At 37.2% G+C, this 26,196-nt stretch overlaps 1 protein-coding gene across 1 annotated transcript in view; it reads left to right on the top strand.

Annotated features, from left to right (window-relative positions):
- Window positions 1-26,196, top strand: part of man1a2 (mannosidase, alpha, class 1A, member 2) — a 78,506-nt gene that overhangs the window by 22,079 nt on the left and 30,231 nt on the right. The window contains exons 4-5 of the mRNA XM_087803905.1: window positions 10,686-10,782; window positions 20,304-20,422. Of these exons, the coding sequence (XP_087660031.1) occupies window positions 10,686-10,782; window positions 20,304-20,422 (216 nt within the window). The remainder of the gene's footprint in view (window positions 1-10,685; window positions 10,783-20,303; window positions 20,423-26,196) is intronic.

Genomic DNA, 26,196 nt, shown 5'->3' on the forward strand with positions numbered 1-26,196 from the left:
GAAAAGCCTGAACAAATAGAAACGTCTTAAGATGTTTAACAAGTACAGATGAATATGAATTATGGGATGCCTACACAAAAGGCTACTTGCTGGCTATAGTTTTATTTTTCATCGTCAAATGATAACAATGGTCCTCAACAATAAATTAATGCTTGGTATTGTAGTTTTCCAATTGTCAAAAACACAGGAAGGTTGGTTCAAAATCAAAGTAGATTTTAATTTATATTGTGATCTACAAAAAGCCAGTGATTAAGCTCAGCTAAGGAACGTCTTACCTATAAGGTATTTGATGACGAGAAACATAATTGAGATAGATGGAACCTCGAAGAATGAAAATAAAAAAATAATTCTTCCTCTTACTACCCATATCCCAATTTTACAATACAGATCAATTGTTTTTGTGTGTCGGAGCAACAAGCCGTTGCCCTTAAGCGTCTGTCCTCTAAGTGTACTTTTGTGGGAAAGGTTAAAAAGTGGTTTACCCTTAAGCAATTCAAGAAAAATAATTATATTACACCGGTTAACATTTTCCAGTCACTGGAGACAAAACGATACGTAATAAATATTTCAATGAGCAGACACTCGACTAACCTTGATTTACGTATTAAGAGTCGCACATATATAATTGATAACATTTGAGCGTCGGATGGAGGGTAAGTGTGCGTAGATGGAGGATGTAGACCAGACCATCTGAGCGAGCATATTTATAAGCTAGAAAAGCCTGACCAAAGCACCTGCTCTCACTGAGGTAAACAAAGCCTTGACATTTTCAAAACCAAATTGAGAAGATGGTCATTAAGACCACAATTGAGTTAAGCATATCTGGTTCCTCTGTTTGAAGGTCTAAAGACTCAACTGGATTATGTTTGTGTGGGACATTGATTTGCTTGAAGCCTCGCAGTCCTAGTCCATTCACGATCTACTCACTACAAACTGTATTTATATTGACTCAAATCTATGGTCATTTTATGAATGAGCGCTGCATGAGCTACAAGGTTTGTTTTTTTGGTTGTTTGGCAGTGAAACAACGTTCCCTGCCTCGCTAAAGTTCAAATCTTCAGGATTAATCTGAGCTGTTATTGAGAGATACAGCCTCGGTCTCAAGGTCCACTTTTGTAAACATGACGAGCGACTCGTTTACATAAAAAGTCAATAAAGAGGCGCTAGAAGTGCAACCAAGCGTCGGACTAAATGGGAGTCGGAGACACAACATCAAGCTCTCAAGTTGAAGAAAATTCCAATTTGACTAGAAGTCGAGGCCCAGATTTGAAAGTGAAGTGTGCACGAAGATGAAGGGGAATAAACTTAAGGATCTGATTAGAAGTCAGTCCAAGTAACTCCTGAAACTAAAGTCATACTTCCACACGAGATAAAGAGCTACACCTCTCTCCATCTTAAGCAGATTCTCTTATCAGTTCCCAGCAACCACTGGGGTCCCACTGGTACGGTCAAGTCGTGTTTGATGTAAACACTTTTTAAGACTCTTAAAAACCTTTTAGAAAATTCAAAAAATAAACTTTGTTTGATAAAAACTATGAAATCGAGGCCTCTGTTTTCAATACAAGCATCAAAGGATGCATTGTGATGAAACATCTTATAAATTGAAATGGTTTGAATTTCAAACCTGAGCCGCCGTCCTCAAAAGACTCCCTCAATCCTTATTTTGAATTCTTATTATCAAGAATACAGTTTTACAATGTATTTAAATCCACAAGACTAAAAATGGTTTCCAATGACTTGCTTCTTTTTTCCTCGAAGTTTCTTTTTTAATCCAGGGATTTCTTTCTGCAAATAACTGAAGCACATTAAGGCTTTCTGAATCTGCATGGGAGGGACTTGAAGCTTGTGGAGAAAAACTGCTCCTTATGGCTCCAGGTTGATAATAACTTTGACCAATTATCCAAGACATTCAGTCCTTCCCATTCGCCGGCACATGTTTTACCATTAAAAAGAGTGAATAACACAAAAGAAGGAGCAGAATCTCCTCCTCTAGACCTTTTTAAATTCTTCATTCCATGTAGTTACTCCGGAGAAAAGGGTGACTCACTGCAGATAAAATGAGGTCTGCGTGTCTCTCCTGTTGTCCTAAGTTTATTACTGCTTCCAAAACATCACACAGAAGCACAGAAAGTTAATTCTTTGTCTTCCCATGATGCCACCACTTCAAGGACTCGTAATGTGCTTCTAAGCAGCACACCAGACATAATCACTTTACTTTATGATGCGACTTTTTTTTCAATCCATCCCACGCATTATGAGCAAACTTTTAGGAAAGCAACTCATTTATTTTCCCAAACAAAAACTCCTTTAACAGCAGGCTGTTCCGAGTGCCTTGTAATTGTTGCGGCTCAGCTGACACTTTTACAAAGTTCTAAGTGAAACAAAGTAAGATTTTACCCAGAGTTTCAAATAACTGTTGTTTTACAGGCATCACTTAGTTCATCATTTGTTCTTGAGTGTTTAGCCATGAAGTTTTGATTTGTGCTGCGTGTACAAACCATTTTGTCACCTGATGCACTCTGTTATTGCTGTTTATAGATTCCTACGATAAAACTACTTTCACATGCTGTTATGTTAACAGTAGAAAACCTGACCTAGAATAAGAAAATGCAAAGTATAATATATCCATCAAAATACAAATGTTCAATTTTTGTCCCTTAAAGCAACAATATGTAGCATTTTCTGATTATAAATGATTTCTCACATTTTCTGTACAGTCATGACTTGTGTAGTAGATAACTCTTGTTAAATGTACACACAAAAAATTGGGAATAAAAAACTGAAAACTGAAATTACATTATTCTGACACTGTGGAGTTGGATAAACGTATTTTGAATGGAATGGCCTTTGATTATATGTAATATGACAAGATAGTATAGTTAATATAGTTAAGTCATTAAGTAATTATTATTTGTGAAGAGCCTTTTACAGACCAGGGTCACAAGGCACTTAAACAAAACGTTGAAATGTAAAAAACACATTTTTAAAGGTCAAGACAGTAGTTTTTGTCTTGTAGGAAATAATTCTAACAGTTAAAAATGGAAACTATACTGGGAATACTCTGAAGTAGTAATTAGCACGACCGCCATACAGCAAGAAGGTTGCTTGGAGTTTGTATGTTCTCCCTGTTCTTGTCTGGGTTTACTCCTAGTACCAAAGTCTTCTCCCGCCATCCAAAACATGCATAGGTGGATTGAAAACTCTGTAGTATCTTCTTGAATGGTTGTTTGTATCCGTGAACCCTTTGACAGATTAGTGACCTTTTCAGGGTGTCCCCCCCCACCTTCAGACCCCAGCGAACCCGATAATCGGTAATAGAAAATAAATGAATGTGTAATACTAAACCCAACACTGCAACAGTCTAAATTAAAGGTAGGTTGGTGTTTACTTTACACTCTTTTAGAAAAATGTTGTTTGCAGAGGTCAGTTATGGTCGCCACTCATTATATATCATCTTGATGTTCGTGTCCACGATGCATAACATTAATGCTCCATTGACGTCCTTCCACATAGGTTTAGATCTTAATGAATCAAGATGCCCTTTAAAATGTCTCGAAGTCGATAATTTGGCTTCCAAAAAACACACCATTGAGATTTATGGAAATGTTAAATTTAATGGTGCAATATTTCCTGTGAGGAATAATCTTGACCATCTCACAGATTGTCTATTATAAGTACGATTTACTCTGCTTTCAGAGAGTAAAGTGCTTCACTGTTTGTGTTGTGTTACCCTTTTTTCCAAACACATTTGTTTTTTGAACGAATCCCTTGTTTTACTTTATTTTTTTAAATGCTATCCTAATAGCATATAACCCCTTACAATCTTGGCAACGCTTAACATTGTCCAATTTATCTGCATTACCTTTAAAGATGCTCCAGGTTCTAGACCCTTTATCGTAAAATTCTCCTGGGATTTCGCCTATTAGGGTGACACGGTTGTCCTGGAGCCACATTGTCAACTACACCCCTCCGTTGTCAGGTCTTGGAAGAATCCCAGTGGTTCTCGATTTCATTTGTCCCTCGAGACAAACGGAGATCGAGGCACTTTTCCCAAAGAAAACGAAGTAAAATTGATTTCATTTTGTAATGTAGATGTGATAAATGTTTTACATTTGCTTGTAGATGTACTGAAGTGGTCAATATCTGCGTAACTTATTTGACTTTATTTACCTGGAGATGCAATTTTGTGTATCTCACTTTCTTTGAAGACTGTTTGTTAATTTTGATAGAACGTTGAAGTGGTGAATTGAAAGAAGATAAGAAGTCACCTGTCAGAAAAACTGTTCACAATGTTTCACAGACAAATCAGTTCAATAGCAAAAGATTCAGAGTCACACCAGTAAGAGATTGTTTCTTCACTCTAGAGGAGACAGCCAGAACCAACGCGGAAGTTAGCTCGCACCGACTGTCCGACGAAGTTCCAGCGTCCCTCCCTTTTTATTCAGTTTGTTCAAAGCAAAACACATTTTGGAGGGGTTACATCAAAAGCAGTCTCCTCTGCTCATCCCCCCTCCCAACTTAGTTTGACCTTAGTAAGATTCATTGTGCAGGTTACATCACAGCATTGGCATCAGCAGTTCAAAACAGTCTTACAGATAACACTCAAGGTTAGGGAGCATCCCACAGTTATCTGCTCTTTCTCACCTTCCCCCTCCCAACTCGTTGCCTGTTCCTTCACTTGCCCTTGCTGACCCCTGATGGGATGTATCTTGTGAGGAGTTTCAAAACACATACACATTGTGCTTCAGGCAATCAGTGGTTTCGAACACATATGCATTTGTGGTGAAGAAGTGAACACATTAATATTGTGATAACGTAGTAAGCAGTTTAAGACACATTAATATTGTAATAAACCAATATTTCTTTCACATCACCTCAACTGTTGAGCGGCACAGATTTTCCTGTTTGTTATACGAAGAATTTCTCTGTGGTTTCCTGTAGATTATGAAAAACTCTTATCTTACTGTTACTTACTGTTAGTGTGTTGGCATCGCTGAATACATAATGCCTCGGTGGGTTCAGTGGTCAGTTTTTAATCAAAAGACTGGAGTAGTGATTCTGACGCCTGCGGTGTTATGCTAGGTTATAGCAACATGAAACGGATGAAGGAGTCCTTGAGCTACAGGAGGCTTCCAACCAAGATAAGGCATTGGCTCCCCTGGGGCTTGGCTACCTCAGAGTTGATGTTATTCATTGAAAGAACCTTTAGAGGTTGTTTTGTTCCTCATTTTGAATGTTTGAATTTTCCCAGGCAGGATCAATAAGGAGAATACAGGGCAGACCAAGCAGAAGTACTTTGGGCTGCGGATATGTTGGGTCCGTCAAAAGGAGAACCTTTAAATCTGAAACCTGAGAAGGAAAGACTAGTCTTTGAGACGGTGGTATCCTCACGTAAAACCGCTGATCAGTTTTTGGTTGAATCCTTTACCATATTTTCTGACTATAAGGCGCACTAGATTATTTATTTATTTCAAAATTAGGACAAAGAATATTCATCAACATGTCAGCATAAAACGACAAAAAAATATGGTAATCAGTGGTTTAGGGTTGAAGATTATAAATCGAAGAATGACGTCTAAATCTTGGCCCATTCATGACAGTATTTTTAAATGCCGCGTTATAGAACTATCTTCAAGGCTACACTTAGGAAAAAAAAAATCTGCTAAATTGCTTGAAGTAAAGTCGTTTCCACAAGCTCAACTCTGTGGACCTTGAAATAGCACTAATCATCCTGAGGTCTGACAAGCAAGACATCCTCACTTTGAAGAGGCACAAAATGTGTCCAGTCTTTCCGATCAAACTTCACATTTGTGGATTCACCTTCCACATTCCCGTTTTTTTTAAAAACTGGCCTACATTGATGTCTTTTACCTCCTGACAGACCCCACCTTTACAATAAAATGTGGGAGATGGACCGAGTGTGTAAAAAGCGAAGCCTGAGCCAGACGCGTGATAAATACATTTCCTCCAGCAATTCATAGATGGGGCGACTCAGAAATGAGCCAGTCGCTGCTGTAGAAGAATAATGGATGGACACCGCGACCATCTTTCCAGTGTAGCCGGAGCCAAATAGAGCAAGGAATGATTTATGCATCGTGATGGTAATGTCCGACAACACTGATGGAACATGCGAGCACGAGAGCATCTTTATGCATGAGTCTCGACTGGAAACTGATCGAGATAAAGTCACCTGTGACACGACTGCTGTTTGACTCTCTAGTCACCTTTAGTCTTGCATACCTCAGCCTCTTTTTCATTTAATCTGAAATTGATGTTGAATTGCAATACATATTATAGAATGATGAGTTCTTAAACAAAACCAAATGATATCCACAGTATGTCATTTCAATATAAATTAAGATGGGATATATTGGCATCACATTCCTGTGAACTACTTTAAAAAGCTTGTTTAAAGCTAAAAAGGCTATGTCCTGTACAATTACCCAATGTAAGGAATTTAATAAATACAAAAAACATATGTTCTTTGCTTATTTAGAATGGAGATCCAAAATTATTCCAACCTAGATTTGCAAGTACGGAAAACAAACTAAGTTTAAAGTTAAGTTGCAAATGAGAGAAGAAGACATTATAAACTAGGGCTGCAAATAATAGAATTTTCACCATGGGGGAAAAAAATAGATCGACATAAAAAAATTGTCTCACATTTTTGTTGAAATATCATTAATATAATATGTATGTTAATGTAAATAATTAACAAATATTTTTATATTGTAAGTAAGTAATATTTGTAGAGCGCTTTTCCAGACCAGGGTCCTAAAGCTCTTAAACAATCAAAACATTACCCAATAAAATATATACTTAAAAGGTAAAGATAACACCGAGACAAACACAGGAGTCTCGGAGAATCAAGGAAACGCCTGCACAAATAAAAGTGTCTTCAGATGTTTCTTGAAGGAGTCAGTAGATCATCAAACACAGAGATCGTTCCAAAGCTTAGGAGCAACAGTCTGGAAGGATTTCTTTCCTCTTGTCCTGAACTGTGTGCGTGGAACCATCATAAGATTCTGATCCTCAGAGCCCGAGCTGGGGTGTAAGTCTGGATCAGATCACTGATGGAAGGTCTGACCATGAATAGATCTGAAGTAAGAACCAGAATTTTAAAATTATCCTGAAGGAAACTGGCAGCCAGTGAAGAGTTTTAAGAATCAGGGAAATGTGAGTTCTTCTACTAGAGTGGGTCAGAATTCTGGCTGCAGAGTTTTGTATCAACTGCAGGCGAGACAGATCCTTCTTGTTAGGACATGAAAACCAACTGTTACAATAGTCTCAATGACACAAATGCATGGATTATAAACTACATTTTTATATATTTTGATTATTTATTTGAAAACGTTTTGCTTTTGAAAATTCCAATTTGGTCTTGTGTTTGAAGATCAGATCCGCATTAATGAAGTGACTATTGTAGCAATATCACGATGAACATTGTTGAACTCATCACACGAGTGATGATGCACAGGAAAGTCTGGGCACTAATAAGAGAGCCGTGCCGAAGGCTTATAATTGATGAATTTGGCAGCCATTGAAATTCATCTGACATTATTGAGCACCTCTTAATTCACTGTTGACGTAAAGAATGATGCCAATTTAATTTTCTCTAGAGGTCACCATCAATATGACGGATGGAGCTCTTAACTTGGTGTGGTCTCCGGAGCTACTTTCATCATTAAAGCGTTTTGAATTAAAATAAAAAACAAAGAAAACTTCCTGATTCCTCCTTCTATTGCCTGAAACAAGTGTTGGTTGTCTGCATGAATATTTCTAGGACTTGATACCCGATTAGTATTCCAAGGTTCTTTTTAAATAATCACTTGCCAACATTGTCAAACACTCGCACTGTTACATTCGTCCTTGGCGTGTGAGGCCACTTCAGAATGTGATGACTCGCCGACACAGATCTGACAGAGTCGTCCCCCCAGTTCCCTGCTGTGTATCGATTTGATTTAGCTCGGTGTCCAGGCGGTACGTCACGGACGGGCCGACGGGCCGGGCTGACATCGACTCTCCTGGCCCTGTCTTTATGAGCTTGGCTGTCGGCCTGATCCAAGGAGAGGAAGAGATTGAGGTGGATCCCAGCACTTGTCCTTACATGGCGACATAAAGACGCGAAGCAGTGAGACCGAGTCGAGCAGACAGACGGGTCGAGCGGACATTAGCCAGTGGAGGTTCAAGGTGAAAGAATGCTGGTGTTTTCTTCAGTGTTTGCTGCTGGTTTCTTTGACCCCTTGTATCTGAAGCATATTAGATCGGTTTATCCCATCCTTGACTTGTACTTTCAGCCGAACTTATGCAACACATTCTGCTTCAGCCACCTCCAGTTCTTCGTCCTTTTTAGCAAATAAAATCTCAGGACAAAGTCTAGAAGGCATATTTAACGGCCGGAACATTTTGCTCAAGTACGGTACTCGAGAAAGATGTCGGAAATGTTTGAAAAGAGGGTTTTAAATGGCTTTTTATAAAGTCAAAAGGATCATAGGATGGAAAGGTTCAATGTTTTATAAGCAACAATTTACCCAAACTACTTGAGGAAATATATTTTTTATGATTGTTTTGAAGTATTTGTATTATGCCTTTTTTGAGTTTATCATTTCGAAATCAGTTTCAATTTCAGAAATGTTTTGAACATTTAATGTTTAACTCATTACACTTAAGAAGTTTATATATTATATATATTTGTTAGAAAACAATATTCAGTGAGTTCATACATTTTCTCATCTCATAGACCCCTAAAAAAAAGGATTATAGTGGTACTTATCACGTGATTAAGTCGATTTTTCAAAACGATAGACATGACAGTTTCCCTGACAACATACTTTATGATATAGAGATTATTCTTTAGGTAAACTTGATGGAGAGCCTTGTGTTAAAGAGAAACAAGCTATTGCTGCTTAAAAAAAGCTTCCTTTCAGGCAGTATTAACCAACAACAACAGAAATTGTATAATTTAAAAAACGTTTCTCTACCAGTACTGGTCTAAGGACCGGTTGTTGGGAGCCACTGTTGTATAGAAGAAGTAGTACCTAGTAGTCCAAACATATAAAATGCATGATGAATACATATTTTATTGCTATGAGTCACAATTCCCTCAACTGCAAAAAAAAATAAATTGTGCTACTCATATTGTAGCAAGTTTATTTATCTTTAATGAGAGTAAAAAGTAAAGTTCCAAAAGTCTGATAAGTTTTTTAAATTCCACACAATATTTAAAGTTTGAACTTTATCATTTCAAGTCAACTTTTCTTTAAATTTCAAGCATCAGATAAAATGTCTTTGAACGGCTTTGTCTGCCCTTCTGGATATTTATTTTGACCAAGGTTAAAGCAAACTTAATTTAACCCGAGTCTAAATATGGCAGACACACAGTTGGCAGAGACGACTCAGGCCTGCGATGACAAAGATATTAAAAAAGGAAAATCCCCTGATCCCTATAGAATCCAACGGTGACACGCTGTTCCGTGCGGGAAGAAGATTGACTCCTCAGCGTCGATTCCACTCGAGTTAACACCGCAAACCGTCTAAAATTGAAAGTGTATTATCAGTCAAATCATCCTTCTGCCGTATCATCTCCTCTCTTTACCCTTGAAGCGAAAGTTCTCAGCATCAACTTATCTCGACTTATCTTCCCGTAGATCGGTTCCGTCAGACGGACTTTTGTGTACATGACAGGTGGCGACCGTTATCCAAAACGCTGCTTCGGTTTCATCGTGAAACTGGAGAGTCACAATGATGAATTGAGTTGAAAGTAGACGCACTTTCACACATGCCAACACATACACACCGAGACACAATGAGGGATACAATTTGCAAATGTTAATGCAGGTCACAAAACGGGCCTGAAATACTTTTGGCCTAAAGGGTTGTGGGTGTACTTCGACAAGCCTGGTCACTGAGAGCAATTGAAAAACGCAAATCCCTCTCATTCGTGATGAAATTTTATACAATAAAACACACATAAAGTCACACTCAAGTCTTTCACCCATATTCTCATGGATATTTTTGTAAAAATATACAAATGATTCAATGATGTTGTAGTTGCAAGTTTTCTTTTCATATGTATTTTATGAATGGGGTAAATATGTTATTATTTTCTAGGAATCATAATGTATGTATTTGCAGACTCTTTCAAATTGTGGTTGCCTGAAAGTAAGATCAGTTGGCTACTTTTCCATCATGCTAACTTGTTTATTTGCCTGTAAACATTTTTGTATTTGCAAAATCTAGACGTCTTTAAAACGGGTCAAATTACTAATATATAGTATATATAATTTTAGAATATTTTATAATTTATTTATTTTATATAATTTATTTTATTTATTTAAGAAATTTAATAAATACATTTAATACATTTTATAATTTATTTATATTTTATAGAATTTATATATAATATAATGTATCATTAAAGCGTCTTCTTTAGGCTTCTAACATTTCAAGTTTATTTTTAATCCACGTTGGGCTCTTGTTTTGCTTTTCCATTCACTCATTAAAAAGGCTTGTTGAATTTGTTGCACAGATATGATTTATTTCCGTCTGGTTCCTCAAAACTTTATTCCGAAAATTGCTACTTTACTGAAAGCGATGTTTCCTGGTTATCCTGATGAAAGTATTTGTTTGCTATAAAAGTATCCAGTTTATCATTCAATAAATCTAACCGTCTGTCACTCCACCAGATGATGAAGCACGCCTGGGACAGCTACAGACAGTATGGATGGGGTCACAACGAGCTGAAGCCCCTCGCCAAGAAAGGACATTCCACCAATATCTTTGGTAAGTCCAACACAGCCCTTCTCCTCCATCCTTGTCTCGACTTTATCCTCGCGTCGCCGTTAATCTCTCTCGTTCTTGCACGGCTGCACAAAGAGCCATCTTGGTTTCAAACAAAGCCTGTTTGAAAAGGTCACAGGTCACAGACGTCACTTTAGGGACAGAAAATACAGTGTTAATTGATTTGTAGTTGATTAGAAGCTGCCGTTTTTTATTCAGAAAATCATTCACGTGTTCAAGTAATTCCAATGTTCCACTTCTGCACGATATTGATCCCAGGTACATAATTAATGCTTACCAATATAAAGCCTTTCCGGTTGTGTATGAAACACACGATGGAGCTTAACCGTACAATAGAGTTTCACTCAAGGGAAAGCTTTCTAATAATAATGATAATCTCTTCTGACATGCTTGACTCGACTCAATGTTTAATATGATCCTGGAGATTTGTGTTCTATTGGATTGTTTGGTTAGCTTGGCTGCATGATGGGAAATTTTTACAAACTATTTTTCTTTCCTTTTCCTCAATTTGACCCAATCTCCTATAATTCACTACGATTATAGATATTTCCTATCTGATGATGTACTTGAACACACCATTCGGAGGTTTAAGAAATAATAAGTTATACAACACTTTTTCCAAACATGATCCGAAAAAGTCTTGATGTAGTTCTTGGTTTACTACAATGTCTGGGTGGTTTATTACTACGTGAATTAGCGTCAATGTCTACATGTGTAAACTGGTACACGGATATCAAATCATAAACTTTAAGAGAAATCGATAATCTTTTCCTCTTCCATGTTCATTTATGACCAATCTATTCAGGCCTGCAAGTGACTGCTTTTGACCAATGAGGCTTGAGCGATTTGGTCATGTGATGTGTTACTCCGAAGGTAGACTGTGGTTTCAATAAAGAATGTATTGACAGCCATGACTCGTAACATTTTATGTTCTGTTGTTAAAAGATAAAACAAGAACAACAATAATGTGTTGATTCTTGTAAGAAAAAACAGAATTGATACTTAAAAGAGATAATGTTAAATGTTAGAGATAATCTCCTTTGTGTTACCAGTTACACAACGGTTAGAAGCTTCGGTTACCCATGTAAAAAAAAAAAAGTTTAAATGTTGAAACTTTTAATTTGGATTAATGTTTGATTTTAGCGTTAATATGTTCTGTATTGGTATTGGTATTTAGTTAGCTTAAAGTTAGATTGTTAAGTGTAAGGTTTTTTATTTATTCCTCACATACTTTTTACTGTATTGTTGGAACTCAACTCTTAACTCCTTCTTATTTACAGTAATTGCACAAATGTTATAGCATGTTCTTATTATATAATATATACTGTATACTGCATATATATATATATATTTCTATTATTCCATTAACTGGAAACCGGAACACAAAATCCCCACATACTGCACATGATTTCATGACTATGATCTAGAAAAAAAAACTATGAATGACATTCTAGCTTTTCCATTTTTCCAAATGGCTAAATTTAAAAACTTGGTGCAAGCGATTCCTCACAGTTCAGGACTAATCTTTTCTGAGAGCAGAGGCTGGAGTGGGAGCAGAAAGTCCCGAGGCTCTTATTGTGGCACCAGGCTCAGATAACCTCAAGTTCAGTGTCATTCCCTTTGTTTTTTTCTCTTCCTTTTCTAAGCGAAGAATGTGAAGAAGTGATCTTAAGCGCTGATACCAACAGCCTTTGTCACAAGAGGAAGCCTGGATAACACGGAGCCTTGTTAAGGGGAGTTTGTGCAAAGTTGGTGAGGAAAAGTTCCCGTCACAGCCGGTGACGCCTCATTTAGCCGCGGCACAGACATGGATTGATAGAATCTCTTATTGTAGCGGTCCTCGATGTTCTGTGGAATGATCTGTGACAGGCTGGATTTAGACAGATTCACTTGGAAATGTGTGCGAGCGAGGCAGACACAAGGTGAAATGGTATATACAGTCTCTGTTAGACCTTATGACAGTGACATGTGAATCCAATAAGCTCTCCAGCGATTGTTAAACATCCACTTATCGTCGATGAGCAGAATTTAAAAAGGCAATTAACTATTTTCACTGTTTGACTTTTGACTGGTTGACGGGTTTGACCTTTCTATATGTAGATCTTGACCTTTGGTTGTACCCCATCGGTCAAGCAGCATTGACATTCAAAGTGTCTCGCCCTGCCTTTGATCCGTCCCGATGACAGACGGCGACATATGGTCCGTGAATTCGGTGTAATCTGACCCATTTGAAAATATCGATTCCCAGAGTCCTGGACGCTGAAGTGACTTTGTTTGTCGTGGACAGACGGAGCTTTCGCTGATATTTAATCACAAGATATTTATGAGTGGCTGGGGATCTGGGTCATTCTGTCAGGATTTAAATGTCCAATATACCAATAGTCAGATTATGTTTTTGGATTACGTTCCTAGATTTGAAGATCGTGGGCAGCATTTTTTACACAGTTGTGTACGAGAGAGGTTTGTTTATAGTTTTTTATTATTTTAATCTAAGATATCACAGCTTTTAAAAACTGCATGTTTATATAGAACTACACAAATAATATATAACTAACTGACAAGATGTGATAAAGATGCATTAACATCTATCGAAGTAAATCAGGGAAAAATGCTGTCAAGGGGCCACATTTGATGGTCTTTATGTGGACTTCATAAGGAAAGACTAAAACTAAGAAAGGGTTAAACTATTTTAAGTTTTTTTTGTGGACTCTACAGGTAAATTGCTCTTCATTTTTAGTCGGTTAAAACAAATCGAGAGGTGATTTAAAATATATATATAAAAAAAGAGAGATTTACTGTTATTAAGTATCTTTTCTTTACTTTAAGTCTTATATTAAGGGTATTTTAAGTTAACAAGTTAAGTTATTTTTCCAATTCTTTATTTTTATTATTCCAGTTTCCCCATTATATTAAATCAAATTTTCTTCCTCTCCCCTGTGTGTTTGAGTTCTTGACAATAATAAAAAATATTATTCAAATTATTGTTGAATGATTAATTCCTCATGGAATGATTGGATACAAATGCTATTCTCTGGTCCCCGCAAAACACACAAATGAATACATCAATATATCATCAGAAGCTTCTGTTTATAGAATTAATTGGTGGTATTCTACATTGGGAATGTCTTCGGGGAATAGAATGAGTGAACAACAAATTGGTTATTTCAATGGTACATTTTTTAAATTCACAAGAGAGTTTTTCCACAAGCTTCAGTCTTCAATCCTTAAACCAGATCCTCAATCTCTGTGTTTTAAACTCTTTAAACTCTCTGTTTTTGTTATGGTTACACCCTCCCTCCCCCCCCCTCGATCCTTCTCAATAAACAATATGATGGTGTCATAATTTAATCAGGTTCTGACATTGCAAAGCTTAAAAAAAGAATCTGGCGTTTCTACCGCGAGTCTCAAAGGGATGCGTGAGCTCCTCACAGCGGTCCAGAAATACTTTATCAGATAAAAATCTCCTCCGCCGTGAAGCTATTGAGTCACGCTGCCAAACACTCCTTGGCCCGGAACGTGGTTTTGATGTTGATAAAAATGTCCAGTGGATTTCCTGTTGGGCTTAGCGTGACCTTATAGAAGTGATTTTGTGTGTTTTTAATCTTTCCTGCCAGAGCACCACCACCGGTGAGTCAGAGCCTTGCTCCGCGTGGCCATTAGTGCTTTATTGTTTCCGTGCACAGGCTCCGCCGTCTGATTTTAATCTGGCCCTGCAAGTCCAGAGACTCTTCGTTCTCCCTGTTTTGCTTTCGCTTCTGAGAACAGCTGGACGCGCTCTCGGCTAATGATATCCGTGGCTGCCTCGGGCGTACAGCTGCCTGTTGGGAGAAGGTTGTGGAGATCACGTGGAGCAGAGATGAAAGGTATACCTGGTCGCTCTGTCGGGGTGAAAGACTCACGGCTCACACTCTCTGCTCAGTTGTGGCTTTTACTTCGCCTTTTTTCGCGATTGATGGACTTGTATTCATCCCACTAATTTCTCTAAGTCAGTTTTGTGTGCCTGTCTTTTATTTCTGTGTTCCATTTTGCAAGTTGGCATCCATGGATCCCGGGGTCTGATCCTATTACCATGATTCCCTGGGATTATCTGCATCCAAGTGATTTCTGCAGAAACCCTAAAGACAGACTAAGACACTCTTGGTGAACATTCAACTAAAGTTCGTCATAGTTGAGAGAAAAACAACCAATATTTTATGTCTTGCGGACTTTTAGACGAGACCAAGACTTGAGAACGTCTAGACCAGGGGTAGGGAACCTGGTCCAGAAAGAGCCGCAGTGGGTGCAGGTTTTTGTTCCAACCGATCAAGCATGTACAGTTTAACCAATGAGGTTTCAGCTGAACAAGCAACACCAGACTGACAATCAACTGATTACACTCCTAAGACACCTGATTGGATAAAATGTGTCCTCCTGGTCTAGACCAAGACAAGAAAGACACCAAAGCATTAGGGCGTCATTAAACTAGTGGTGTGGAAAGTAAATCAACACACCGATACACAACCGTTATTGTCAATAATGCGTATTTTACGTTATAGATTTCATGTTTACTTTCATTAAAAGGGAATGATATCAAATAACTTACTGATCTGATCCAGCCTTACACCTCAGCTCGGGCTCTGAGGTCCATGGATCAGAATCTACTGATGGTTCCTGAACACGGTTCAGGACCAGAGGAGAGAAATCCTTCTGTTGCTCCTAAACTTTGGAACGATCTCTGTGTTTGATGATCTACTGACTCCTTCAAGAAACATCTTAAGACATTTTTATTTGTTCAGGCTTTTGCATGATTCTCTGAGACTCCTGTGTTTGTCTCGGTGTTATCTTGACCTTTAAAGTATATATTTTATTGAGTGTTTTTTTGATTGTTTAAGCGCTTTGTGACGCTGGTCTGGAAAAGCGCAATATAAATATAAATTACTTGCATACTTACTAGGAAGCTTAGGATGACCCCTTGAGTAAATGTATTACCTTAAAGTCGTCTCAACCAGTAATCACGGTCACATATACTTCAAATTACAATGTCATGAAAACTAATCTATTGACTACTGACGATGCATATTTTACTGTCGCAAAGAAAATGGCTTTGCCTTTCGGCCTCTGTCCTTCTCCCATCAGTGGAGCCAAATGTTCCAGCAGGAAACAGAAGGATTAGACTGATGCTGAGAGGAGAGGAATTACACAGCGACTCCCAACAAAACAACTTATGATCTTTCGAGTTGTTGCAGCCATTATTTACTTTAAGCGTGAAGGTCAGCGATGTCACTGAGCAAATGTAATTAAAAAATGTTTTTATAGTTTACTAACTTAGAAATATGCTGATTAAGCTCAATGCTAAAAAACACAGTAGTTGTTACCAGGAATGTAAAAACCACAATAACGTCTTTTGGCTTCGCAGATTAAAAAAGAAGAATCTTGTAACATCCTTAAAGGGCAACTAATGTTTTGATTTCAGTGTGTCTTAAATTCACCTTGGACGTCTATTGTACTCATCAGTATGTGTCTGTTTTTAGAAAACTTTTAATCTGAAATATTTACATTAGAAAATGCTTAAGCCCCGCCCACTGTAAATGAGATACTATCTCGTAAACAAGATTAAAATCTTGTTGTTTTGTTGGGAGTCAAAACAACAAGATTAAAATCTTGATTAAAATCACAAGATTAAAATCTTGTTTACCCCAACAACACCCTTTCTGCTTGGATTTGTTAAGCATGGAGTTTTGTCACCGCGCATCATCAATCCTAGGAGTCTCCACATCCAAAAGACTTGTTGTATAAACAAAGTGGAGGGTGATTACAGCTGGCTGGAGTAGGTGAAGCCATTATTACGTCATAATGGACTCCACTCCCGTAACCTCTCGTTCGCCCAGATTTCAGAGCAACTTTATAAAGTAATAAGTTCAAAAAGGTCATGATGATTACTGTGTCTTGGAGAGTCTTCTCATTGAAATATAATTTGAGCCTCTCCTGTCTTATAATTTATAGCCTCTTTAGTGAAACTCCATTTTTCCACTATTTAAAAATCTTCATGTACTTCATACTACTTGTTGATCGACTACGAAATAATCATTATTTGTCTGCTCTCCTTGGAGTATATTTTAGTTTATTTACTTTTTTCCAAAAACGCCTTATTTTAATATAGGCCCTGGCCAGATAAAAATACAGCAAAGTAAAGTGTGCTACTGTGGGGTACGCTTATTTTCGATAACTGCAATAGCTTATGGAATTTCATTAAATAAAGCAAACTTAATCAAATGCTCCACTGAAGAGTAAAAAAAAAAAACTGCCATTGCAGAAATGCAGATAAGAAACTTGACCCATCCCTTTAAAAAATATCTATGAATTAAACATGAATGTTTATTTTAACACACTTATTTGTGTTAATCAATCTTTTTAACGACGACTCACTCCTAGAAAAAGGGTGAGGCGTATTATTTTGAGATCAATATAACGTTTTTGATTGGTTAACAATGAGGAGGGACGAGTCCAGACTTCACAGTCCCACTCTGAGGCTGAAACACAGCAGATGTTCGGGTCTGTTGCCAAGGGTTTTGGTAACTGGTTGTGTAATAGAAGCCAGGCTAAGATAAATTGGCCTGAGTAGGTGCCTTGGCATTGTCTCTGCTCATTATGGTGTGGGTTGAATCACCACAGGGCAAAAGAGGGAAGCGATGCTCTTGAAACTTTCGCTGCAGAAAGAAAAGAGAAACAAAAGGCACCAGAATCTGAAATGGCAACAAAAATAGCATTAAAGTTGCAGTAACCAAACTGTTTTCTCTTTTTTTTAAATAACAATAGTCTTTTTCCTTCTGAATACTAAATCATGTATTATGTTTGTCCTTGATTCTTTCATTGTTGGAATAATAAACAACAAAGACTGATCCTCCAAGGGTTTAGTAGAATCAGACGATGATAATTATCTGCTTAATAACAATATTTTATTAAAGAAATAGAAGACGAGCTTTGAAGAACACGAACCCATCATCAGTCATTAGACACAATGTTGCTTGTATGCAAGATGTTATACATGTATTTTAATAAATTCACACAAAATGACGCAGATAAAGTCAGCATTCAGCAACAATTAACAATAAAAAACAATAAAAAATAGAAAAATAACTGAGTTAATAGTAAGTTTTTATAAAAGTAAATATTGTGGTCAGTGAAATGGAAAAGTGTAAATAAGGAGCAGAAGTAATAAGTACTGTTTCTCTCTCTGCTCATTTTAAATATCTAAAATATATATTTGATCAATTAAGGTATTTGCTTGTCGATGAAATGTAGATGTATGCAAAACAAAACTGCCTCTATATATTTTTTTTTCATAAATAGCTGGTTGTAGCGTAAAATTAAACCTTAAAAGAAATGGAAGATGCATATTATTTCCCATTGATTTAACCATCCTTCCCTAACATAATGCTCTCCCATGTTAACAGTTGTTCAAGTATTGAGTTTAGAGAGTGGATGACAATAAAGGAAGATATTCCAGACACTCCTCGGCAACAGAAGGAATATTATAGAGACGTTTAAGAGCCGAGTCGGGCAAAATGACAGAGTGGAAAAGGGTTAAGATTAAGTCGAAGCAAAAGGCTTAAAAGCTACTTTGAAATTCTATAATAAATGTGCATTCGGAATGGAAATGCAGAGATGAAGAGTCGATAAGGGGAAAAAGGTTGGACAGTGATGAATGAGGACAAACAGATGCCTGAGAAGAGGGAAGAGAAGTGAATAAGAACTAAGGATGTGACGAAGCTAAAGGTGGATAACGGTGATTTTCTGAGGTGAAAGTTTTAACCATTTAAGTCCAGTGAATAAAGTGCAAAACCCGTTGTTTTATTTTCCTCATGCACTGCTTAGTATAGTTTAAATGATGTATTTCTTAGCACATATTATACAACACAACAATTCTCAAATACATAAATACATACATGCATAAAAACAAGGAGAACAACCACCAATTTAATGCATTTAAATCCTCAAATAAATATAAACCTTTACCTGAAGTATAGTTTCTGATATTGATACAGCTCCACAGAGAATACATACGACTTAAATTGCAACCATCTTTTAAGTGACATTGAATTTTCGTCCGTCATCTTCTTCTTTTTTCTTTCTTTTTTTCGTGTATTTAACAAGACTATATAAGCATGAGCTCCAAAAGCAGAAAAAAACCCGTCATACCTACGAAAAGAAATCATTAAGAAGTATTTTTGAGCACGACTCCCAAAACTGCTGTATCCAGCCATCCGAGACCCTGTCACAGTCAATAAACAAATAAAGTCCCGAAACTTGACTCCACCTCATATCTTAAGTGTACATCCAGTGGATGCGACTGACAGAAGTGAAATGGGGAGATGATTTGTGTTCAGTCACGCCGAGGAACTCCGATCCACCAGTAGTTTTGGGGGAAATCTGTCAAGATCTGGCTGCCGGCCCGGCCTTTTTTTTTTCCGTCAACCCGACCTGCCTGTCTGCTGTAGTTTACGAGTGATTTAGTGCTTCCCCGCTCTAATGATGATAACACGGGTGCTTCGTCTCTCCTCCGAGCTGAGGTTCAGATAAACAGGCTCTCTGGAAAGCTTCGGAATTACAGAAATACTTACCCGGATAAAGAGCTCGAAGGCGGGTTTTCAGGTCGTCAGCAGGAAAACAATTGAAGAAAAAGCATCGAGTGTTAATGTCAAGTTAAATGTGATTTGATGTCATGAAGTCTGATCCTCTGTCTGTTGTCTATTTAAAAATGCATTTTCTGCATTTTGGTTTTGTTGGAAGAGTTGAGAAGGTTTGATTCATTCTGTTTCATAGTAGATTTCTCAAGAACATTTTTACTTGGGACTGGTAGCAGGAGATACTTCGGATCAACCATTTTACCCTCAATCCTTGTTTCACCTTGTTTTCTGTTATCAGTTTCTTTGTACCTCAGATGACATTTAAAATAGTGAACAAATATACTGATCTGTTCTTTGTTGTTTACAATTTCAAAAACAATCTATTTAACAAGGATTTAATTAAAAAAAAACTGGATAGAACATTAAGATACAATAATAAATGTGCATGGCCTTTTTTGCACTCTCATATATTTCCTGCCATTTTAAATATCTGCTACTACAGTAAGACAGTCCTGAAGTATTTTAATAAACCATACAAATTTAAAATGGATTAATGTGATTATGAAGGGTCCACAAAAGTCTTCTGTGGAAACTTTATGACCAGCTAGATTATTTAAAAATGCAATAAAGCTGTTTAAATAAGTAGATTAATAATAGTAATAATATTAAAAATTCATGTTATTATAAAAGGCGCCTTCCAGAACACACAAGGAAAACATGCATACAGATTTAAAAAGACGGAGAAAAGTTCAAATGTTTTTCTAGAACTACAAAACAAGTATAAAACAAGAGTTACCGTGAATAAGCCAAATGTTGATATGAAAATATTAACCAGTCAGAGTAAGTTATTTTTAGTTTGCACCACAAAAACTCACTTCATCCATGTGTGTTTTGCAGGAAATTCCCAACTCGGGGCCACTATCGTGGACGCCCTGGACACGTTGTACATCATGGGCTTGCACGATGAGTTCAAGGATGGCCAGGATTGGATCGATCAGAACCTGGACTGGAATGTTGTAAGTCATGTTCATTTGTATCGACTCGCACAATAAATCAACACGCAGTACTTGGAAACGAAGAAGAAATGCCGTTTATTTTAATATGCCTTCCGTATGATAATACAGTACATATTAATTATAATTTCTTCTTATTGTTGTCGATTTTTTTCTGTTAGTTTACTTTGTACCATCTCTATTGAAAACTCCCCTCATGGATTTTACTCTCCACATTCTCCCGTGTTGGATCTTTTGTTCGTTTTTCACCGAGGTGGTCACATGACGACTCCCAGGCAGGTAGAGAGGATCAAACCGTCTGACACTTGGACGGTTAATTAACCTCGGGGCCACAGCGACCTGCTCACCGGGAAGAGGTCTGGGGCGATGAATTGAAAAGGACAATGGGATAGAAGGAGATCTAAGGGGTTTAGATTGAGCAGAGGATGAAGGAGGAAATGAGGTCTATAGAGATGGAGGAACCATGCAGGCGGCATTAATGGCATGAAGGACAGGCAGAGAGAACATTGAACGCACTCGCATGGATGTTAATTTATCATCTCTTTTGCTGTCCTGCTGAACTTTGACAATCCATGATGTATGTCTGCGTTGAATTGTGCAGGTGTCAGACACTTGTCTGAAGGGTTTCTAGACTTTATTTCCCAACTCGCCGAGAATACTTGCTAGTCTGCAGTTGTATCGAGCTGTCGGCCGAACTGTTATTAGGTTTGGCTTCTGTGAGAAATCAAACATTTGTTCAGCTCGAGTTAAAAGTCGACGAAAGTCTGAGTCTGGACCACAGTTCTAAGATTCACTTTGTCCAAAGGACATGTCGGCAGATAAATATATACGTCAATAACCATTTTTATTAAATCTTTAAAAAGGATACGACGTTTTTGACTTTCTCCAATAAAACTGGAAGAAAAACCTCCACATTAGGAAGATTTTTGGGTTATCTTTAGGTATTCTAAGATTAAATAATCTTGATAGTCTGTGAAAATTACATTTAAGTAAGTAATATTTATTTATATAGCGCTTTTCGAGACCAGGGTCACAAAACGCTTAAACAATCGAAACAATACTCAAAAAAGTACATACTTTAAAGATCAAGATAATACTGAGAACTTTCCTGTAATCTAATAAAGCACTATTTTAACCAGTAGTAACCCGACCACTAAGGGGCACAACCTGTTTTTTTCATACTTCATGAAACTACGTGATAACAAATAAGAAGCAGACAAAGGTTTTCTTAAGCCACTTTTAATTATTATTGTTAATATTTGCTTGCTTGTGTGGTTTCAGCTATTTAAAATGCAATTTATCTTGTTTTACTTGTAGCTAATAGTTTAATTTTTTTGTTTTACAGCTATATCATTTATAAAAACTCAGACTATCTGTATGTAATTGTAGATGTAAAATGTATAAATCATCTTGGATATAAACTTAATCTGACTTATTTAATTTGATAATGTGTTTTTTTTAGGTTAGTTAGTTTCAAGAGGATCTTTGTTTTTCTCTTGGTTGTAGCAATGCCTCAGAAAAACTAACCATTTTTCTTCCGCTGAAAAAAAAAAAGGGTTGACTCTTATGTTAATAATACAGGGACTTTTATTTTGAAAGACTCGCTTTAATGTTCATCGACCGTCCGATGAGTGAAGCCGACATGCGTGCAGCTCTGGCTCACATCTGGATTTTCCATTTCAAATGCTCAAAGTTAATGGAGCAGAAAGTGTATTCTTGGTTCGAATGTTAAGCCAGATTGAGGCTAAACATACGATGGTCTCCATGACGGTGGAGGTTTTCTTCGCACACGTTTGTCGACCATGTAATAAAAAGGTGAAATATTTAGGTAAAACTTCAGATGACGATGGACATAATAATGATTTTAAAATGGCTGTGTTAAATTCTGATAGTATACACCTGAGTGCAAAGTTTAATAATTGTAAAATTTTCTTCTGTAATGTAAAATTTAATTGTATTTTCTTCAATTATACAGGTTGCTATTTTGTATCTTGCACCCAAATAAATAAGTCGACACAAACCACAGTTAACAAGTGAAGTTCAAGTATAATTTACATTAAATGTATCCTCTTAAGGTCGATCATTTTCACCCCCAAATATAATTAAATTAGTCCGAGGTTGTCAAACATCAACGGTTCAAAGATCCAGCAAATTAATGGAGTCGAGTCACCGATGCGTCGACTTAAGGTCTGATCTGAGAGCAGCAGAGACGGAGAGATAGATTAATGCAGGCTGTCAAAGGGGGAACGCCGGAGCCAGGTTTGATGTATCGGATTTAATTTTGCAGCAGTTCGGGTTCCTTTCAGACCCGGGACACAAGAAGTCTTTATCAGATTTAGTACACAAAACTCTCTTTTCAGCGTGTCAGAGGGCTGTAACCGTCGCTGATACAGCTTTCAATAAAGTTTCTCAAAAGTTCAGTTTTCATTGATTTTCGTAGTTCTTGAAGTGAGCAGTATCTTCTTCCTCCTCAAATATCGTGACATTTAGAAATGTCAAGTTTGAAATCTGTCGTCGGTTTACTTGTATTAATATTTTCGGACCATCTCTCCTTTTTTATTAAGATTTTAAGATTTGCGAAGCCATTTTTGGTACCAAGGTATTTATAGTATAAATGGTTCTTAAGATGAATGTAAAGAGCAGGGCAGAGGTTCACGATCAAGTCAGATAAAAGAAGATTATACAACTCTTATCTTTGTAGCTTGTAGAACAAACAATTATGTTTTCACATCTATTTCTGGGCCTCATTTTTGTCGTCTTGTGATACATTTCATCTCCAAAAATATATGATTATCATTTAAAAGTTCAATCTCAATTAATCCTACAGCCCTCATAAGAAGAGAAAACATATTTAAGTACATTTTAAACGTATAATTCGTATAATATTTAACAATAAAAACAAAATAAATGTATATTAATCCAGGTCAAAGGACTTTCTCATCACACGTGTGCGATTTGATGGAAAAAACTCGGTCCTTTTGGGAAAAGTGTGGGCTTATCTGGACAAAGTGATGGAGATGATGGTCGTTCCACGACAAGTTCTCTGTTCTTCCATCTGTCGGATGATGACGGAGATGTTTTATGACACAGATGGGATCCTGGGTTGGAAGAAGAAACGCATTCATATCGTTGCTCCGACAACACACCGCGGGACTGCATCTGTAGAGCAGCTGGATGTGGTTCAGACGGTGTAATGAAGTCACGATGCATTAGTGTGGACATGTGCGCTGTCTATTTATATTTAACATTCATCATTTTCATTAAACAAACACCTGTTGGAATCGTATAAACACCTGGGTGAGTCCTTGGCTTCGTTTTCTCGTCTGAGCGATAATGTAATAATAAGAAATTCTAGTGAACACGAATGACGGGAATAAGTTAGCTTGACTTCTGAATCACCTAAACATCACAAAAATGGATTTTCTGAACACAAACTTGTAACTCTGAATTATTACGAGTTAGATTAAAACTTAGATTTAGATTAAGATTTGACTAAAATTTAAAAAATGGCTTTGATAAAAATTTTAATGCAGGCCCAAGACCCCCATTAAATTTAAATGCATCCCATTTTGTTTAAATTCAAACCATATGTATAAGATATTAAGTAAGCTATTGTGCAATGAGAAGCAGAAAGAATACCCATGAAAATCCAAATATGTCCAATAATATTTAAATCTATACCCAATGTAATAAAGATGTTTTCCTTGATTTCATCTCGGCAATTGTAAGGTTCTTTTTATCGGAATATTTGGTCTTCAAATGTTTTGTTTATACTCACTGTGTGTGTATTTCTGCTCTTGCATTGTGAAAACATTAACAACACATTATGCATAAGATTTTGTAAAATATGAGACTATTGTGACTCATAACAAGGTTTATGAAGTATTATGATCGCTGGAATTATTGCAATATAAATCCAGCGATCATAATATTTTACAAAGTTACAGTGTAATTAATGTACTCTGTTATGAATAACGTTGCATTTGGTTGATTCACAATCTGATCCTTTCGATCCGTCACACATTTAGAAATAAATCTTATGGTATTCGTCTTTGCATAAGATATTGTTCCCACTTAACCTTAAAGCCCACCACTTCATTAACCTTGACATAAGCTGATGTACATGATTATAAACTGTCATAACTGCTTCTATAAATTCTAATACATGCTTTATACTGTCTTAAGTACTTGCTCATTAAACACTTGACCTTCTCAGACAGCATTTGCAGGACTTGAATTTCAAAATCTATCCCTTTAAAGGCGATTTAATATAGACGATCTGTTAAGATTAATAAGTTATGTTTGTTACGCTTTCCACCCACCAATGCATGAGCCATTAAAGTGATGCTGCTTTGAAGATCCAAATGGTCAATGAAAACTTGCTCTTCCAGATCATAATGTTTTATCTCTGTGGTTAAATGAGTTGGTTTAAGAACCATATCGATGCTGGACGACTGTATTGTCAACCTTCTTATTCTGAGACTAGGGAGCCAAGAGTCGACCACAACATGGGAAAAAAAAGGGCCTTTGGCTCGATTGCCGGATGAAAACGCTCTGCAGCTGCCAGTCATGATGATAATGCTACGTCCAGAAGTACTTTTCTTGTCCCGCAAGAAAAGCTTTCTTCTGCCAATGATGATAGTTTTTAGAATGGCCGCCAAGGAAAGGACCGCTGTTCTCTGAAAACGCTCTTTTGCACGCTTGTTTTCACAGAAGAGATTCATCATCTCATGGCGAAACTAAACCGAAACATGGACACAAAGCTTCTCAAATAGTTGCCCAGAAGAATGAGGAATGGAATGAGGTTCAGACGCAGCTTTATGGAATCTCTGTTGTGCATTTCTCGTCAGGAATTTGTCCATTTCAACAGTTTAAATTATGGGAATAGTTGCCTTAGAAACTTTATTATACATTATGCAGACACAGCAACATGCATAACCACGTTTTAAAATCCTGTATCCGTCCTGGGAAACTGTTATTTCCCAGAATGCAGATGGAGGGAAGGGTCGTGCAGCTGTGTGTTCGTGTCAAGAATGCAGTGTTTGTTGTCACAGCTGGCAAGTGTGTAGCTGGCTTGGAGTGCTGCAAACACGCACATCTACAGTAGAGAAATCTGAATGTGGAAAATACAAGTCTTTGTATTCTTCCGCTTATCCATGGTGGGTCGCGGGGGCAGCGGCTTCAGCTGGAAAGGCCCACCATCGTCTAGCTATACATCCCCCCAAGATAAAAAATGGGTAGTACTGCCTTAGCAAAGATTATTCGTCTCATCATCTTTTGTTTGTATGTCAAATGCGTAAGTAAGTAATTTGTATTTATAGAGCGCTTTTCCAGACCAGGGTCACAAAGCGCTTAAACAATCAATACAATATTCAATAAAGTATATACTTTAAAGGTCAAGATAACACTAAGAACAACAAAGGAATTCCAGAAAATCAAGGAAAAGCACGAATATAAACGTCTTAAGATGTTTCTTGAAGGAGTCAGTAGATCATCAAACACAGAGATGTTTCTTGAAGGAGTCAGTAGATCATCAAACACAGAGATGGTTCCAAAGCTTAGGAGCAACAGTCTGGAAGGATTTCTCTCCTCTGGTCCTGAACCGTGTTCAGGAACCATCAGTAGATTCTGATCCACAGACCTCAGAGCCCGAGCTGGGGTGTAAGGCTGGATCAGATCACTGATGGAAGGTCTGACCATGAATAGATCTGAAAGTAAGAACCAGAATTTTAAAGTTGATCCTGAAAGAAACTGGCAGCCAGTGAAGAGATTTAAGG

The sequence above is a fragment of the Callionymus lyra genome, chromosome 12 (genome assembly GCF_982586985.1).
Source record: "Callionymus lyra chromosome 12, fCalLyr1.hap1.1, whole genome shotgun sequence".
Taxonomy (NCBI): Eukaryota; Metazoa; Chordata; class Actinopteri; order Syngnathiformes; family Callionymidae; genus Callionymus; species Callionymus lyra.